The 19,175-nt window shown below is 46.8% G+C and overlaps 1 protein-coding gene across 3 annotated transcripts in view; it reads left to right on the top strand.

Annotated features, from left to right (window-relative positions):
• LOC147888267 (uncharacterized) overlaps positions 1 to 17,467 on the top strand; it is a 112,355-nt gene extending 94,888 nt beyond the window's left edge. The window contains exons 12-13 of one of the 3 annotated variants that reach the window (XR_015543108.1): positions 16,694 to 16,909; positions 17,140 to 17,467. Coding sequence is in view for 2 of the 3 variants with exons in the window: in XM_087393499.1 (XP_087249625.1) it covers positions 16,694 to 16,854 (161 nt within the window). In the remaining variant the exon portion in view is untranslated. Of the gene's footprint in view, positions 1 to 16,693; positions 17,085 to 17,139 lie in introns of those variants that run through there. The other 2 variants (XM_087393500.1, XM_087393499.1) reach the window with 2 other exon arrangements.
• Positions 17,468 to 19,175: the final 1,708 nt, after the last annotated feature.

The raw sequence follows: 19,175 nt of genomic DNA, 5'->3' as shown, positions 1-19,175 counted from the left end.
CTTCCCCGCTCCCTACCCACCCCCTCCCCCCCCCCCCCCGTGTCTTCCTCTCTCTCCTCTACCTTGCTCTTCTCTACCCCCCTCTCTTCTACCCCGCTCCCTACCCCCCGCCTCATCCCTCTCCTATCCCCCACTCCCTACCCTCCGCCTCAGCCCTCTCATCTACCCCCCTCTCCTCTCCCCCGCTCCCTACCCTCCACCTCAGCCCTCTCCTCTACCCCGCTCTCCTCTCCCCCGCTCCCTATCCCCCCGGCTTAGCCCTCTACTCTACCCCTTTCCTCTTCCCATCCCCTTCCTAGCTTCCTGTCTCCCCCCTCTTTCCTTCTCCCGTAGCGCTTTTTAGAGCGGACGGAACCTCAAAAGTGTTTGAATCGGCCTCCTCACCTCGATTGGCAATGGATATTCCATCAGTCAATCCTATTCCACCTCCCCCGGCAGCGAAAACTATTACATTTTCAGAAGATGATTTGCAGTAGCTCAAGAAGGACGTAGAGATTGAATGATGTACCACGTTTATCGCAAGCATCTTTGGGTCTCACCCTTCCAGATCCCAAGCTAGAGACTGGATGCTTGCAGCTCTTCCCATAGACCTCACTCCACGACTTTTAGATGTTCGTCTTCTGGGACGAGGTTTTTTCGAGGTTGTCTTTGATACTCCATAGGTTGCGAGCACCGTGCTCAAAGCTGAGTTTTTACACCTGGGACACATGAATATTTTCTTTGACGCCTTCAATATTGGTTTCGACTTAGTGGAGGCAGACAAGGAAATTTTTCGCTCTTCATCAGATTTCCCGGGCTTCCCTAGGTTTACCATCGACTTCTTTCTGTTATTGGGGAGCATTTCAGCGTGGTTGCTGAGATCCCACCCCTCCCTAGGTTGTCGTTGACTGCAGCAGAGGCAACCAAGGCTGATGGGGTACCTAGAGTTAGGGTCCTCCGTAAGGATCCTAACCTCACGATGGACCATGTTATGCTTCAGCGCCCGGATGGTTCTTTTTTTCGCCAGAGAGTAGAGATTGTAGGCAGGCAGGACCAGTGCAGGATATGCAGGACCATTGGACACTTTGCCAGGGATTGCCCCAGGAAGAAGAAAAGTCCCAAGAAGCCCTGTGGTACAGCTACCGTCCCACGGCCTCAACAGGGGGGCGGTATAGGTCCAACACCTGCTCCTCGGCCTCGACAGGGGGGTGGTATAGGTCTAGTACTTGCTCCTCGCCTCGATAGGGTGGTCCTCCTCAGGGTGGTGGTACAGCTCCTACTCGCCAGAGTGCTTCTCTTCGACTGAGCGCTCCTTTGGTACTGCTGCCTTTTGCCTCTGGTGCCTCACAACCTTCAGGGGCACCTGCTGCATACCATTGGGTTCTGGTTCATGTGCAGATTCCACCTTCAGTTCACGAGGATGCATTAGTTGACTCTACTTTAGCTCAGGCTGTCCCTCCAGTCTCATCTCACACAGCCCGAGACGCTTCAGCTTCGACCTCCTCCTCGGTTGCAGCTTCTCCCCTAGACCCAGCGGGTCCACCTTTATCTGGTTCGGTGCCAGATACTCTCCCTGAGGCAGGAGAGGTCTCCGCAGCCATGCAGACACAGGGTCATCTTGAGCAGTCCTCACTTCCTCCCTTGGATAGGGGGAAGGAGATGGTTTACACTATTGATCCTCTTCCCTCAGAAGGGATCCTTCGTACTCCGGTGTTTGACCTGATTCAGAGGAACTCATTTTCAGCTTTGGCAGATGCTTCAGATTTCCCAGAGGAAGAGTTTGTGCCCTCTACTTTTGGTGAGCTTCTTCGTCAAGTGGCAAGGTTCTTTCCCCTATTGATTTTCTGCCACTTGGTTCCATTCCTCGCTCCTTGAGCAGGAGGCCTTCCCCTGTTGAGGGGTTTATTTCCGCCACTAGGTCGGGTAAGGTGTTTCATTCTACATCCTTCCGTTGATGAGGATTATTAGCTGGAACATACAGGGCCTAGGTAGCATCCCACATCGCCACCGCAGACAACTGATCTGGGATCAGCTTCATCTAGGTGTTACTGGGGATTCCATCGATGTCTTATTTATTCAGGAGCACAAACTGGATTCTAGGGATTATGCCAAGTCAGGCAAGTTGCTTTCTGGCCATACGTTTTGGTCGCCTGCCTTGGGCAATAGGGGAGGCACTTCTATTTCAGTTTCACAGTCGGTTCTCCCCTTAGTTGTTGGACACGAAGTCATGATCTCCTCTAGGGCTTAGTGGATGATCCTCTTGATTGGAGGGGGTGAGGTTGGTTTCCTTAACCTGTATGCCTCCAACATTAGAAGGGAACATGTCATTATGTGGAAGGATTTGCTCTCCTAGGCCCCCATTGCGGATTCATGGGTGATTGGAGGTGACTTTAACATGGTTGAGCTCTTGTCAGACAAAAAAGTGGGTAGAGAAGGAGGACTTCACTCTTTGGAGAGAGCAGCTTGGGATGCCTTCCTTTTCACTACTGTTGCAGAGAACTTGGTTGGACGATGCCTTTCTTATTCAGCCACAGTCCCTCCCATTCTCTTGGTCGAACAGGAGGCAGCAGATGCCTATTCATGCACACATTGACAGATTATATGTAGATGATTGGGCACTAGACAGAGGTGGATCGGTATGCATTGTTGCTGGGGTTTCCACTGCAGACCACTTTCTTGTTGTGCTGGCTATCTCAGAGCCTCACATGAGAGGCCGGTCTGGCAGCATCAGGATTCCAGATGCCTTGTATACAGAGGAGGACCTTACTGAGGCAGCCTTGCAGATATGGGTTTCTCATGTCCAGGGTGGGCAGCCATCTCCATCACATGTAGCTGCTACCCTTTCTGGTATTAGCGACTTTTACCACTCAGTTGCTAGTACTAGGAGACGAGATATTCTCAGACTTGAGATTGGTATTCGCCAGTAGTTGGTAGCTTAGCAGAGGGAAGAGCAGAAACGGTCTTCAAATGCTTGGATTCAGGAGCGCCTTGCTGCAGCAAGGGCTCATCAGCAGACATTGCTTGATCAGAGGCTTGATCAGAGAGCAGAGTATGCCTTGCATGCACGGGAGTCCTTAAGGATTCAGATGAATGGCAGAGTCAATAAACACTTTTTCTCTACTCTTGGCCCCTACTCTTGGCCCTAGACATAGTAGAGAAAGTGTATCCCAGCTTATTGACTCACATGGGGTTTTACAGACAGATCCAGATGACGTCATGTGCATAGCTTCAAATTTTTAGGCCGCCCTTCTTACTGCAAATCCTGACACACAAGATAGAGAGGATGCTAGACAGGTTATTTGGAGAGCATCCCTATGTTGGTGAAACCGGATATGCATGTTTTGCTTGATGCACCTTTCACCAACACAGAGTTCAGGTGTGGACTTTCAACACTGCACAAGGGCAAGTGCGCAGGTTCGGATGGCCTCACCCCTTCTTTCTTCATTGCATTTTGGGATATGATTGGAGACTACATTACATCAGCCCTGCAGGGCATTTGGGATTCTGGCGAGATGCCCGGGTTGCTTACAGAGGGTCTCATCCACCTTATCCCGAAAGGAGGTTGCAGAAATTTAGTGTCCTAGTGGAGGCCTATCACACTTTTGGGGGCATGTTACAAGATTCTGGCCAAGGCAATCAGCCTCCGATTGCAGCCCCTTCTCCCAGATCTTATTCATGACACTCAGACGAGATTTGTACATGGCAAAAACATTTTTATAGCATTTTCTCCTTTTGGGAAGCTTCAGAGTGGGCCATGCAGAGCGGCCAGAATCTAGCCATTCTACTCTTGGATTTTGAGAAAGGTTATGATATAGTAGATTGGGGTTTTTGGGAGGGCACCCTTCTACGTTTTGGCTTTACAGATGCTTGGATCAGAGGTGTTTCCTCTTTGTACAGATCAGCTCACAGCCATGTATTTATTGGTGGGGTAAGGGGTGAGAGATTTCAAATTTCCAGATCAGTTCGTCAGGGATGCCCCCTCACTCCTTTTCTTTTTTTGTTCGTGGCTGAAGCTATGAGTATCTATATTAGATCTCAAGCTGACATCTTTGGGCGGAGACTTCCCATAAGACGGAAAGAGGAGCTACTTGACAGTGAGTTGGCAGATGACACGGCAGTTTACTTGGATGCCACACCACAGACGCTCATTTCTTTCAGGACAGCATTGGATTTATTTTTCTTGGCGGCGGGAGCGCAGATAAATTGGCATAAATCCAATGGCTTTTGGATCAGTGACGAGGACACTCCAGATTGGGGGCTTGACATAGGTTTCACTTGGGTTCAGAGGGGTGTGCCAGTCAGATATTTGGGCTGCCAGGTTGGCTTGGATATTTCCTCCATGCAGCAGTTTGCTCCCGTGTTGGAGAGCATCAGGAGGAAGCTCCTTTTTTGGAGCTCAGGCAAGCTGGACCTTGCCTGTGAGTACTTGATTCTCTTCTTTGGGTTGTTTTTCTCCCTCCCCCACTCACTCTCCCAATAACTAACACACCAATGGAGATTTAATTGTGCAGGCTACCTACCCTGGTTTAACTTCTATCAAGGGTAGCCAAGACAAGAATTTTTTTTAACAATTTAGAAAACAAGACCAAATTAATGAAATAGGCAAGCAACCACCCAAAACAAAGGAAATCCAACCTACTTGGGCTACCACACATCTTGGTGACAACACTAACATAGAGCCTCAAAGGGTATCAAAAGTTACAAATCTCTCATCGATCCACCATAATTCAATTTGGTTAGCTCAGCTATAATGTAGTTACAACCTTGGAAAGCTATCTTATTCCACATAGCTCGATGTAATGCACTAATCAGAGAGATCAGTGTAGTGGAGTGTGTCAGAGGAGTATCGGAGAACTCACATCTAGCTCGGGAAGTCTTCAAAGTTTGGAGTAGTCACGTGAAGGAGTCATCGCAATGTAATGTCAAGAGCTTACATCAAGTGATGGGCAGAGAAGATAGAGACAGCGTGGACAGGAGCTCCAAGAGAATGACGGGCAGAATACGGGCACCAACTTGCGGGCAGCAGCTCCAAGAGAATGTCGGGTAGGAGCAAATGGCAAGCTGGAGCAGAGGTCAATGATGAAGAGGATGGACAGCTCCACGTTGAGCTGGCTGCATCATTCTTGGGCTGTCAAATCATTGAGCTCCAGAACAAAATTCGCGCGTAGAAACAAATTTCGTCACTTCTTGCAAGGGCTGTAACTTTTCACAGAAAACTCGGATTGCAATTATGTAAAAAGAAATTTGTAATACTCAATGTCATCTACAACTTTGCTGAAGACACAAAGCCGTGATTTTGCTTCTAGATCCGGATAGAAGCGTCACATCGTCCGCAGGTCACAGAAAGATGTAGCTGAAGGAAGGAGAAGAGGTGGTAGATCATGGCGTGGAGAAGAGAGCTCAAGGAAGGAGAGAAGAGGGCAGCCTTCCAAGGAGGAGGAGGTAGCGTAGCTTCATTGGCCTCTCTCATCTCAACCTCTTGGAAGAGAAAGGGAAAGAGAGTGTAGGGCTAGGAACATGGCTCTGATACCACATGAAAGATCATAGTGGTAGGGAGAGAAGCAAGCTAACATTGGGATGGAAAGGAAAGATAACAAGCATAATGGAAATGAAATGGAAAGAAAATGAAAGCTATGGACAAGTACTCACATGATACCAAAGAGCTTGATGTTGACTGATATGATAGATAATAGACAAGTACAACACTATATAGTGTGCCACTAGACTCTAGAAAGTCACAATGTCTATGGGATATCTCCCAATATGACACGTGGCATGTCTAGGACTCACTAGACTATAAAACCACACCTAGACCACCTAGAATACTCATTTTAGACTCACTTTGGCTTCATATTCCAACAATTTTCCACCTCATTTTGAGGGGGTTTTCATGATGTATTCTGCTTTGAGCTTGCTCTCGCGGGTTTTTTCTTTTACTTAATAGGAGGAGTCTCTTTTTTGAAAAAAAAAAAAGAAAAGAAAAATGTGCATGTCCCACCATACAAATGTTGGTTTATTTCATAGCTAAATTGTGGGAACTGGCTCAGATGCATGCGATTTTAAAAGATTGTGTGTTTTGAGTGTGTGTGAGGTCAATTGACCCTTTGATTCTAGAAAAGGGTCTAGACTAGATTTGATTCCTTCTTGTGTGACATCATCCATGAGTGTGTGAGTGTGAGAAGATAAGACCAGCCATCCTATAGCTTCCTTCAAAACTTTGATGTGGACCCTAGTAGATTTCCCCTTGAATGAGGCGGCGGGAGGGGGGATTATTGGGCCCAGCTGAGGTGGCCATTTCCTTCATCATGAATATCAAGCTGATCATCATGGGGATGTGAGAGTAAAATATAATGTACCTCTGGAACCTTGTGTTGGTTCTTTGCTCAGTCAAAGTGAAATGGTGCCATAAAGATGTCTTTGAGCAAACATTTTATTTAACACATGAGTGGTCCTTCAAAAGTGTATGTTCTATCTATTCACCAAAAGAATTAATAAGCCAGCTCTGAAGAACTTCAATGTATTGTCCTAATAATTACATTCAAGCTTTCTATGGTAATTTGGCTAGGCTTGGGGATTTCCTTTCCCTAGAGCAAAAACCACATGAAAATCCAAACTCAATGGAGAAAGAAAAAAAAGGTGTGCTGGCTATACTTTTTGTAGCCTTCAATATGAGAAGCAAAATTTTGGTATCAACACATGATTCAGGTTGTAATTTCTCCGTGGACTTGCATAAATCATGGTGTTGTAGGTGGGTTCCTGAAATAGAATGATAGTAAGATTGCTCCCATACCCAAACCAAGAGACAGAAACAAATTGGTTTTGGTGTAGTAAATATAATATGCAAAGTCAGAAGTCTGGCTTTTTCTTTTTTTTTCTTTTTTTTTTTTTGGGGGGGCAGAAAAGAGACTTCTATTAAGTAAGAAAGAAACTCGCTAGAGCAAGCTCTGAGCGGAAATACAACATCATGTAATCGTGAGGATAAATAAAACCCCCTCAAAGTGAGGTGGAAAACAACCAAGGCTGAGGCTGAAAGTGCCACCTCAACCCTGTAGGAGTCTCAGAGAAGAAAGGAGAATCCTTCCATTCCCTGAAGAAAGAAGCCCTCCTAGCTGAGGCTGCACGGGAGTCTCCCTGTATACTCATCCAGATTGCCATCAAAGTATGTACGGTGTCTGTCCAGAGTCTGTACTACCCAAAGTGTGCGAGGGATGAACCTGAGTACCCTCCATAGCCTCTGTGCATCTGGCTCTCTAGATATGCCAAGATGCTATGCTCGCTAAAATCTCCCAAGAAGTATCCACAAAGGCATGTACATCTATAAAAGGAAGGTATGGTACCACATCCAACGAACAGGACTTTATCTGATGACGTCAAACCAAAATGGCCCGAGAGGAGTCAAGTCTCTCATAGAATACCCGAGGCCCTGTAAGAGAAAGCCAAGCCACTGAGCCCCATGTCATAAAGAATGGGGAGTGGGCAAAGTGACTGAAAATCCTGGCTACCCCCATCCAAATCATCCTCGCCTGTCTGCAATCCCATAACCAATGCTGAATAGTCTCCGAAGCAGAGAGGCAACGATGGCAGCATTCATCGTAGAGACTACGACAGACTCTGTGCTTCCTCACATCTAGATGGCCGACACGTCAATAGAGGCGTGGACCATTCTGAAGGATCGGTACAAGACAGACAACACATCTCAGATCTTGCTTCTTCAACATCAGCTCTATAACCTGGATATGGATGAGGGAGATTCGGTACATGACCACTTGACAAAGGTCAAGGTGGTGAGGGATCAACTAGCATTGGTTGGTCAGAAGGTGGACTCATGCCATTTGGCCTTGATGGTACTAAAGAGGCTACCTTGGAGTTTTAAAAATTTTGTTACAACTATGGCATCAAAATAGAGGACCAAACCTCTGACTTTTGAGGAGTTGGGATCCATTACTGCTATAGGAAGAAGCTAGGGAGAAGCTCTATAACAATGAGAAAGATGACAAGGCGTTGCTGGCAAAGGATTAGGCTCGGATTACACTCGCAAAGGAAAGGGAAAGCCTAACGGTGGCAAGTCCAAGAAGGATGACTATGATGACGAGGACACTTCCAAGAGGAAGTAGACGAAGAAGTGCTTCTATTGTGACACACCAGGTCATATTGCGTAAAGAAGAGAGTGATCTTTCTATTCCTGTGGGATTTCTAGAGTCTCCTCTAGAAGCACCTCCCAATGAGGAACTCTAGAACGTCTCCAACCTCTACTACTGAGCTGAAATCTCCTGGCATTACTCACCCTGTAATGAAAGAAGGGGATGCTCTTCTCTCAGTGCCCTGCGTCAATCCACTCCCACTCTCCAGGGTCCCACTACAAATACCTAATGAGAAACTCCCCCATGGAGCCAAAGCCTCCAAGACCCGGTGGAGAGTAGCCGGGGGTCTGGGTCGAGGAACCACTCTGAATCTGATCCCTGCACCAAAAGACCTACAACCCTGATAGGCTAAAAAGCAGACTCAAGTAAGATGTCCTCTGTGGGTCTGAGCAATCTGCCACCATCTTGCACAGTAAAAACTAAAGCATCCTCCTGTGCATCTCGAAAGGCCAAAACCTGAAGCGGAACACCGCCTCTTGTAAAAGTACCTGCCCAAGTGGAGCAAGTGAGTGGCATATCATCTGTGTCTACCCACTTCTCTGGAAGGGCTGCCTCAATCTGCAAGATCCTCCCTGCACTCCCTCTGAGATGTCCTGTCAACTAAGATTTGGTCTCCTCTGGAAGCCTACGGAAAGCTTTCCAAGACCCCAAAGATGATGCAGGTCCCCTCTCCCACCTGGACCACTGCATGTAGAATGAGGCACCAAGTGGTCTGCCATGATCATCTAAAATACTGTCATTCCACATGATGGGTTGCCTATCAATCTCTTCACGAGAGGAAGGAGGAATCCTCCGAAGAGTGCTCCTGAAACTGGCCCATGCTTTCAGAATGGCAACCATGAGAGGGGATGAAGGTGATCTGAGGTGTGGTGTGGTGAAGATCCACCTAATACTGCTCATCCTCTCCTCCTGAATAAGGTGTGCACCTCTGTATGTTGCTAATAAGAAAGGCCTTCCACGGTTCCTGCCCTGGCATAAGTTCCCGCACCACCATCTTGCATAGTAAAGCTCTGCACTGTAAATCTGGATCAATAATATTGAGACTCCCTTCCTGTGTAGGGAGGATGAGGGTCTCCCAACCCACCCTGGCTAAGGTATCTCTTGTGCCATCAAGCCCACTCCAAAGAAAATTTCTGATCGGTCTCCTGAGCTGAGTGATGCAGTCCCTAGAATAGCACTAGCAAGAACAAACAAACCAGGCCGTGGCCAAGAGGACCTAGTTGACCACACCACAACTCTAGAGGCAAGATCCAGCTTGGCTGAGCTCCAAAAAAGGAGCTTCCTCATGATGCTCTCCAACACAGGAGCAAACTGCTGCGTGGAAGAAATATCCAAGCCGACCTGGCAGCCCAATTATCTGACAAGCACACCCCTCTGAACCCAAGTGAATCCTATGTCAAGCCCCCAAACTGGAGTGTCCTCATCACTGATTCAAAAGCCATTGGATTTATGCCACTTTATCTGCGCCCCTGCCGCCAAGCAAAATAAATCCGATGCCATCCTGAAAGAAGTGAGCGTCTGTGGAGTGGCATCCAAGTAAACTGCTGTGTCATCTATCAACTCACTGTCCAGTAATTCTCCTTTCCTTCTAATGGGAAGTCTCAGCCCAATGATGTCAGCTTGAGATCTAACATAGATACCTATAGCTTCGGCCATGAACAAAAAAAGGAAAGGAGCAAGGGGGCATCCCTGACGGACTAATCTGGAAATCTAAAATCTCTCACACCTTACCCCACCAATAAGTACGTGGCTGTGGGCTGCTGATCTGTACAAGGAGGAAACACCTCTGATCCAAGCATCAGTAAAGCCAAAACATGGAAAGGTGCCCTCCAAAAAACACCAATCTACTCTGTCATAAGCTTTCTCAAAATCCAAAAGTAGAATGGCTAGATTCTGGCCGCTCTGCATGGCCCACTCTGAGGCTTCCCAGAAAGAGAAAATGTTATAAAAAATGCTTCTGCCATGCACAAATCCCGTCTGAGTGTCATGAATAGGATCTGGGAGAAGGGGCTGCAATCGGACGCTGATTGCCTTGGCCAGAATTTTGTAACAAGTCCGTAGAAGTGTGATGGGCCTCCACTGGGACACTAGATTTCTGCAACCTCCTTTCGGGATAAGGTGGATGAGATCTTCTGTAAGCGACCCGGGCATCTCACTAGAGTCCCAAATACCCTGCAAGGCTGAAGTAATGTAGTCTCCAATCATATCCCAGAATGCAATGAAAAAAGAGGGGGTAAGGCCATCCAAACCTGGGCACTTGCCCTTGTGAAGGGCTGAAAGTCCAGTCCTGAACTCTGTGTTGGTGAAAGGTGCATCAAGCAAAACATGCATATCCGGTTTCACCAACAAAGGGATGCTCTGCCAAATAACCTGTCTAGCATCCTCTCTATCCCGTGTCTCAGGATTAAAAATCTGAAGCTATGTGCAAGACATCATCAGGATCTGCTGTCTGTAAAACCCCATGTGAGTCAATAAGTTGGGATACACTCTCTCTACTATGTCTAGGGCCAAGAGTAGAGAAAAAGTGTTTATTGACTCTACCACCCATCTGAATCCAGAAGGACTCCTGTGCATGAAAGGCATACTCTGCTCTCTAATCAAGCAATACCTGCTGATGAGCCCTTGTTGCAGCAAGGCGCTCTTGAATCCAAGCATCTGAAGGCCGTTTCTGTTCTTCCCTCTACAAAGCTGCCAACTGTTGGCGAACACTAATCTTGCGTCTGAGAATATCTCGTCTCTTGGTACGAGCAACTGAGAGGTAGAAATCGCTAATACCAGAAAGGGCGGCAGCTACCTATGATGGCAATGGCTGGACCACCCTGGACATGACAAACCCATATCTGCAGGGCTGCCTCTGTAAGGTCCTCCTCTGTGTACAAGGCATCTGGAATCCTGATGCTAGCAGATCGGCCTCTCAAGTGAGGCTCTGAGATAGCCAGCACAACAGGAAAGTGGTCTGAAGTGAAAATCCTAGCAGCAATGCATACCGATCCACCTCTGTCAAGTGCCCAATCATCTACATAGAATCTGTCAATACGTGCATGAATAGGCATCTGCTGCCTCCTGTTCGACCAAGAGAACAGGAGGGACTGTGGCTGAATAAGAAAGGCATTGTCCAACCAAGTATCTCTGCCACAGTAGTGAAAAAGGAAGGCATCCCAAGCTGCTCTCTCCAAAGAGTGAAGTCCTCCTTCTCTACCCCCCTTTTTTGTCTGACGGTAACTCAACCATGTTAAAGTCACCTCCAATCACCCATGAATCCACAATGGGGGCCTAGGAGGGCAAATCCTTCCACATAAAGACACGTTCTCCTCTAATGTTGGAGGCATACAGGTTAAGGAAACCAACCTTACACCCTCTAATCAAGAAAATGATCCACTGAGCTCTAGAGGGAATAATGACTCCATGTCCAACAACCAAGGGGAGAACCGACTGCGAAACTGAAATAGAAGTGCCTTCCCTGGTGCCCAAGGCAGGCGACCAAAAAGTATGACCAGAAAGCAGTTTGCCAGACTTAGAGCAATCACTGGCATCCAACTTGTGTTCCTGGATAAAAAGGATATCAATAGCACCTCCAATGACACCTGGATGAAGCTGATTCCGGATTAGCTGCCTACGGCGACAGTGTAGAACTCCGTTTAGGCCCTGTATGTTCCAGCTAACTATCCTCATCGATAGGAGGATGCTGGGTGGAAAGGCTTACCCGACCTAGTAGAGGAGACTAGCTTCCCCTTGGCCGAAACACTCCTGCTGAGGGCAGGAAACTCAACAGGTGAAAGGATCCCTACACCTATTGAGGGGGAGGCCCTGTCAAAAGGAATCCCAATGACCAGGACCCCTAAGGTGGAGGGCACAAACTCCTCATCATCCATGAAAGTCGCCAAATCAGCCAGTGTCGAAAAAGAGTTCTTGAGAAGCAAGTCTGGCCAAGGAGTGCGAAGAAGACCTGCACTTGTGGAGGAAGGAGGAGAAGGACCTGCCAGGCCTCTATCAGCAGATCTGGAGTTGGGAGCTGAGGAGGCCTGTGGCTGGCTGAAGAAGGATCTGTAGTCCTCATCTGTGCAAACACTCCCTTAGCTGTGGCATGAACAGTTTGAGGGGGAGAAGTATCGGTAGCCCCCTCATGATCAGAAACGAAAATGACTGGGGCTGGTGCATCTGAAGTCCCCTCCTGATGTGGAACTGTAGTATCTGGGGCTGCAACAGCATCCACCTCTGGAGTTTGGATGGCATCTATATGAACCGGATCAAGGGTCTTCTCTTGAGGTAAAGGAGCCACTCTGACCGCTCTCCAACGTGGTACTGGGAGTGCTGTAGGATTTGGGCGCCCTACTGCCCCTGGTGATCCTGGGGTGCGCGAAGCAGGGCACCCTGCTGCTCCTGGTAGTCCTGGAGTGCGTGGTACAAGCCGCAGGGGAGGTGCAGACGAGGTAGTACGTGAAGGAGCCGCACCAAAAGACTTGGGCCTTTTTTTCTTCCTTGGGCAATCTCTAGTAAACTGCCCAAGGGTCCTGCAAATCCTACACTGATCCTTTCTACTTGCAATCTCGATTTTCTAACGAAATAGAGAGCCATATTGACGCTGAATCATGATGTGGTCATCTGAGATGTTAGGGTCAGAGACAATGACCCCAACTCGAGGCACCCCGTCCGCTTTGACTGCCTCTGCCGAGGAAGAAGGCATACCAGGAAGGGAGGGGATCTCAGTGACCACTCTGAAAGTGGCTCCGATAGTAGCAAGAAGTCGATGGTAAATCCGAGGAAGGCTAGGAAACTTGATGAACAGTGATGTGACCTGACTGTCCTCCTCGATCGGATTGATGCCCAAGGTGTAGGGCAAAAGAAAAATCCTCCTCGAACCCAAAGCCAAGGGATTAGCTTTGAGAACAAGGGTTGTAGACTCATGGGAGTCGAAAATCACTTGGAAGAATCCACGTCCCAGAAGTCGAATATCCTTGAGGTGTGGGGCGAGATCTCCTAGTAACGCTGCCAACATCCAGTCTCTAGCATGTGATCTGGAAGGATGTGACTCAAAGATGCGGGCGAAAAGTGATATGGAGCTCCCTCTAATTCCACATCTTTCTTGAGTTGCTGCAACTCGTCTTCTGAAAAAATGACGGTTCTCGCGGCCGGTGGAAGTGGACGAAGATTGGCTGAATGGGGATCCATGCGCCAATCGAAGTGAAAAGGCCGATTCCAACACTGTTAAAGCTCCGTCTGAGAAACTATTGCCCAGGACGCCCTGAAACGGGCGTAGGAAGGAGGAGAAAAGGAGAGGGTAGGAGAGAGGGGAAGGGACGGAGAGGAGAAGCGGAGGGGAGTTGAGATAGGATAGAAGGGAGAGGGCTGACAGGGAAGGAGAGGGTAGGTGACAGAGAGGAAAAGAGGGGGGGTTAGGAGGGAGGGAGGGGGCGGGTTAGGAGGGAGGAAGGGGGCTGAAGGCGGGGAGGGAGAAGGTGGGCGGGGGAGAGGAAGGGAGGGGGCGGGGGGGTTAGAGGAAGGGCGGGGGAAGGGGCGGGGGAGGGACGGGGCGCGGGAGGGGAGGGAGGAGAAGGGGGAAAGAGGGGGCAGGGGGGAAAGGGGGGGGGCGGGGGAGGAGAAGGGGGCGGGGGGGCAGCGGGAGAGGGAGGATGGGGGAGAAAGGGGGCAGTGGAGGGAGGGGGCAGCGGGTGGGGGAGAGGGGGTGGGGGAGGGAGGGCAGCGGGTGGGGAGAGGGAGGGCGAGGAGGGAGAGGGAGGGGGCGGATGGGCTGGCAGGGGGGGAGAGGGAGAGCGGGGAGGAGGAAGGGAGGGAGGAGGGAGAGGGGGCTGGCGAAGGGGACGGAGAGGAGGAGAAGCAAGGGAAGGGAGAGGGCGGGCAGCGAGGGTGAGGGGGAGGGAGAGAGAGGGAGAGGGCGCTGGCTGAGAGAGGGAGAGGGGGGGGGGGCAGCAGCTCACGGGGAGTGGCATAATTTGTGAGCTGGATATTGTGGCAATATAGAAGAGTTGCATTCTAATGATGTGTGAACATCATTCTTAAGTAGAATCCCAAGCACTCATGTCATGAGCACGATCAACAGGTTAATTAGCATGCATCTTGCTGCTAATTGTGCTGCACCAACATTTGTAAAGATGATGATCCAAACAAGTGCACTTTAAATTGGGGTCAAAAGAGAACGGCCACCTTCTATTTGAATTTGAAACAAATGACCACAAAACAACTTGTACTTAATTAAAAATAAAGATGAAGAAACTCTTATGTCAGTCTTTCATATTCTTGGTTTTTGGCACTCCTCCATTAATGTGCCACCAAATTGGAGTAGGTGAAGACCTCTTGATGCCTTGCTGAATTACAAAAATCAACAACTCTTCAGAAAAAGCTTCAGGCAAAACCTAGAAGACAGACAAACGTATCCCCACGTTGGAATCTTAGCTTGTCACATGGCAGATAAAGAGAGAGGTAGTTGACAAAGGTGACCATAGGTGGCTGTGTGGGAGTAGAGGGGGCAGCAACGCTGCAGCAGGGAGAAGGCCAAATTCCAACGTAGGAGCTAAGATGAGAAGTGAGCTGTAGGGGGGGTTCTTTTATAGGAGAGGAGGTGGAGCTAGGGCCCCATACACTTGTCCCACATGTATGTGAATGTGGGGTAAGTCTTGCAGTTCACCCAAGGACCTCATTCATAAGGTTCTTTCCATGCCCCATGGGCCTTGTGGTCATTACTCTATTTACTAAAAATAATAATAGAGTAAATTAATGGTACAATTGAGGTCTAATGCATCACCCAAGTCATGAAAAGCCTAAATGTCTCGAGTGGTAGCCTCATCTTTAAAATGCCCCGACTTGACATTACTCTATTTACTAAAAATAGTAATAGAGTAAATTAATGGTACAATTGAGATCTGATGCATCACCCAAGTCATGAGTAGCCTAAATGTCTCTTCATATGTCCTAGAGGAAAGACCTGTTAGTGCAAAAATCTCGGCTAGCTCATTTAATGGCCAATGGCTAGAATAGTTGGTCGGTTGTGCTTCTCAAGAACTTCCACTAAGTCCTTTGTTTTATTGAAACAGACTTTCTGATGAGAAATTTATCACTGGCTAAAAATAGTAAGTGGCCATTCCAGGGTCAATTTGACTTCTTATTTCAAGGGTGGATCTGTTCACCTTCTTTGGGCATCCCTTGGAGTTGTTTCGCCCAAAGCATCCTATGAATCACACCTTCATTACTCTGTTGGAGAAAAATGCCAAGTGCATCAAATTGTAGTCAAAATAAATCCTTTACAATTTATGCAGGGACCTAGGGATGCAAAGCTATCAAAATGGGTTAGGTTTAGGTAGACTTCATCCTCCTATAAAGGCATGACCTGACGTTATTACTCCATGTGCATTGGGAGGTGTCATTAAATGTGCAAAGTAGTGCACAATATTGTCAAGGTTGCACTTAAGAGGACTTATAACATCGAGTCTTGCAACCTTATGGATTGTGTTGGTATTTATCCGGCAATTCCAAGATATTGGCACACACCCCAAAACCTATACCAGAGTTTGGGTGTGACCTCTATGTTTTGGTGCTCAGAGAGACGTATAGGCAGAGATGTGTACTAGTGGTACAGGCAACCCTCTAGATTGCACCTTAGGTCCTGACTCAGTAAGTTTGAGCCTGCCTAACCAGAACAGGCCACCTAACCATGGTGGCTCTTGGGTTGGACCTCCGTTAATCAACTCCAGAAACCATCATTCTTTGATTGGGCCTCCACTGTCATTCTTGGGTCGGCCCTCCGTTAGTGCTTTACAGGGCTTCCTTGCACTAGCTTGATTCAAAGATTGCTTGCAATCTACATCATAGAATAAGACTAATGCGAGGAAACTATGTAAATTACCATCTTATGGGGTTAGAACGAAGTCCCTTCAGAGCTTCATATGCTGGAGATTCCCTATTCCAAGGCTTCTAGATGACTACCATTTTTATCTTTTAGCTGTTTCACTCATAATGGTCGGCATGTCGGCATTGCCTCTAGAGCTTGTGTAGATGACCATGGGATACTTAGTGTGCTTCCATATAAATTAAGAACTTACAGGGGAGTTGCCCTCTTGTCCAGTCTCCATCCACAGAAAGAGAAGGTGCCTAAATAAACGCTGGATTTAAGCCCTGTCATTTACTTTTTTTAGTGCAACTTCCACTTGACAACTAGTGTGATTATGCATACTTGCCAGTCACAGTCAAATTGGTAACTGAGGCAATTATTAGTCTGTTTGCTTATCTGATCTTAGACAGCTGGTGAGCTATTTTTTATGATTTTGAACTGCAACGACATACACAAGGGCTTGGGTTGAACAAACATATTTAGAAATATAAAATTTAATGAATACACTTCTAAATTATTCCTGCTATTACACTTTCTTTAGAAGCTTGTGATCAACCACTTGAGGGTGTACAAAAGAGTTATTATCTACTATGAATTGTTCTGATAATTCTTTCTGCAAAAAGTATTATGATTTTGTCAAGCTTAGGTTTGGGTATACTACAGGCAGGGTTTACTGAAATAAGGTGTAAATGTCAGAATGTGTGAGTGATGTATCTTTCATTGCTTCCAGGTTTTGTCTTAAGACATCCTCTTGTCAAAAGTGCCATTATTGGAGCAACCAAGACATCACAGCTACAAGAGATACTTGATGCCTCAGGATTGGATTTATCTCCACTTATTATCTCTGAAATTGATCAGGTGCATGAGAAATATCCCAATCCATGTCCATAATGAGGGAGATTGTAAAATCTTCATCCAACTGCAGAAGTTTTTCCCACTTTGAAGGGTACGTCACCTTGTACTTTTGCTCTATAGAGACCATGCAATAGACATTCTTGCCGATTGATTTAAGTAAAACTGTAATTCCAAGAGATTGGGAATTCTGACCAATTTGAAGATGAGTGTTACAAGTCCTAGTATGAAAAATTCAATGCGGTTTTGGCTTCAATATAGATTCAATAAAAAGGCTATTAGGATCTATGGCCTTTCTTTCATAGTTTTGTTGTCATTTTTCAGATTTGAATTAAGCTTTTAAAGGCAATTTAGTTGCTTGGATGATGGTGAAGAAAGGGATACCATACGTTCATTCTTAGAAAAATGTTATCTGCTGGAATGTCATTGATACCTTGAGCAATGCAGACAAAGCCTGGTCTTCTTAGTGCTATAGCTCTATTCTTTTTCAAACGACTTAAAAAGAGTCAAACCTAGTTTTCCAAGCCAGCTTATGGGAAGATGTATCTGATTTTTTGTTTTTTTCATTGTTGCCACGTTGTCATTCTCTAATTGATCCAACACAAGCCTCTTATGGTTTGCAAAGTTTGTTCAAATGATTTTATACATACACTCACACATGCAGGGGCTAGAAATCCTTCTTGTTTGTGAGGGTTTTCCAGAGCCTCCTCCAAAATGATCTCTGTACATCTAGAATGATTTGAAAGATCTCCCGATGATGAGATCTGGAGGCTCTCCATCCTTGGGCTCTAATACAAAAATTCACTGCATTGCTGACTATAAAGTCAAAGACTAGAAGGCTCTTGGAATGATTGCCTGTAACAATACACTCCCACTCAACTGGGTCCCATAAAGATGCTTTATCGGGACACCTCCAAATACCGGGGGACATCCTCCAAATACAAAGGGGGACATCCTCCGAACAATGGTCCATCTACCAGCCGGAAGCATAACAACGTTGCTCCGCATACTCTGGAGGCATGCATCCAAAACAACATCCTCTTCAAGAGATCTAACCAATCTGCCACTTGGACTACACTATGAAAACCATACCCCCCCCCTCTATGCCACATGAGACCTATGACCTCTAGTGGGACACCTATATTGAGAAAGCCTCGATCCATCTGATAGGTCTATGGTATCCTCCATCTCCTATGGCCCAATTCGAAGGGATAGCTACATCTATTTGAACAATTCTTCTACCACTTTTTTTAAGATGACTAACCATCGGCATTTTGTGTTCTTCAGGAAGGTCCTTAAAATCCTTGGAGGCTGGAATGTGGTTACTTGTTCCTTTATAGCTCTTTTGGACCTAAGATGTTTGGCTATGCACATTTCAGCGATGCTCATGAAGCTGCAATTGACATTGAGGACGGCATGACCAATTCTGACAGCAGCAACAGTGATGGCTATAAATCAAGTCATCACGACAAGAAATCTTCAAAGAAGGGAAGCACTTCCCACAAAGCTCGCACCACCGAAGACAGAGTGGAAGCCATGGCCCTAAGAGCAAAAGAAGACCTTGGTTTCATTCTAGCTCATTTTGAGTTTTCTATTTCCTATTTTAGGGGGGTTTCCTCATGTACAACATGATGTATTTCCGCTGTGAGCTCGCTCATGCGGGTATTTTTCATAATAAAAGTCTTTTTCAAGAAGAAAAACAAAATATAGTTGTAAAGGAAAAAGAAAAGCCTCCCTAGATAAGCAAGAAGACCAATAATAAGGAAAGGCCTATGGAAAAGAAGGGTAGAGGAAATAGAGGATCACTAGCTTGCTTGCCATTTGTGCTCTACAAGCAAACAAGTCAACAACTTTAAGTAGCCCAATGCCTATAGCCCACTCTACAACTTTGATTGCCAAAGAGTCTAGTAGAGGACAATAAAATATTGGACTCCAACCAAAAATACCTATGGACCTAGGGTACATGCATTGGTCTAAGTGGGATAGAGGTGTCGCTTCCTCTATGGGATGTTGGAAGGCCTTGCAAGACCATCTTGAGTACCAGAGATGTCATATGATACACCATCTTAGAGGGAGCAACAACAAGATTACTAAAATTTCTTTGTCAACTTGGTTGGGGAGCGTTGGTATGTTGGCCCTCTTCTAGAGGTATCATCTTTGAAAGCTAGAGACTTAATCTTTTTGGAGGTATTCCCATCAAATATTTCATTGGGATCCTAGAGAGTGAGTGTATTTCAGTAAGCGATCGTTCCAAAAGCCACCATTTTTTCCATTTTACAATCAATAATATGAGGAGATTTCATATTCAAGTGAGAAGCTGGAGACCCGCTATAGCATCTCGTTCAGAGGACTTTCAGATT

The sequence above is a fragment of the Dipteris shenzhenensis genome, chromosome 22, assembly GCF_047967505.1.
Source record: "Dipteris shenzhenensis isolate YYH24624 ecotype China chromosome 22, Dip_SZ_1.0, whole genome shotgun sequence".
NCBI classification, from domain to species: domain Eukaryota; kingdom Viridiplantae; phylum Streptophyta; class Polypodiopsida; order Gleicheniales; family Dipteridaceae; genus Dipteris; species Dipteris shenzhenensis.
This window is presented reverse-complemented; position numbering and strand designations above follow the sequence as displayed.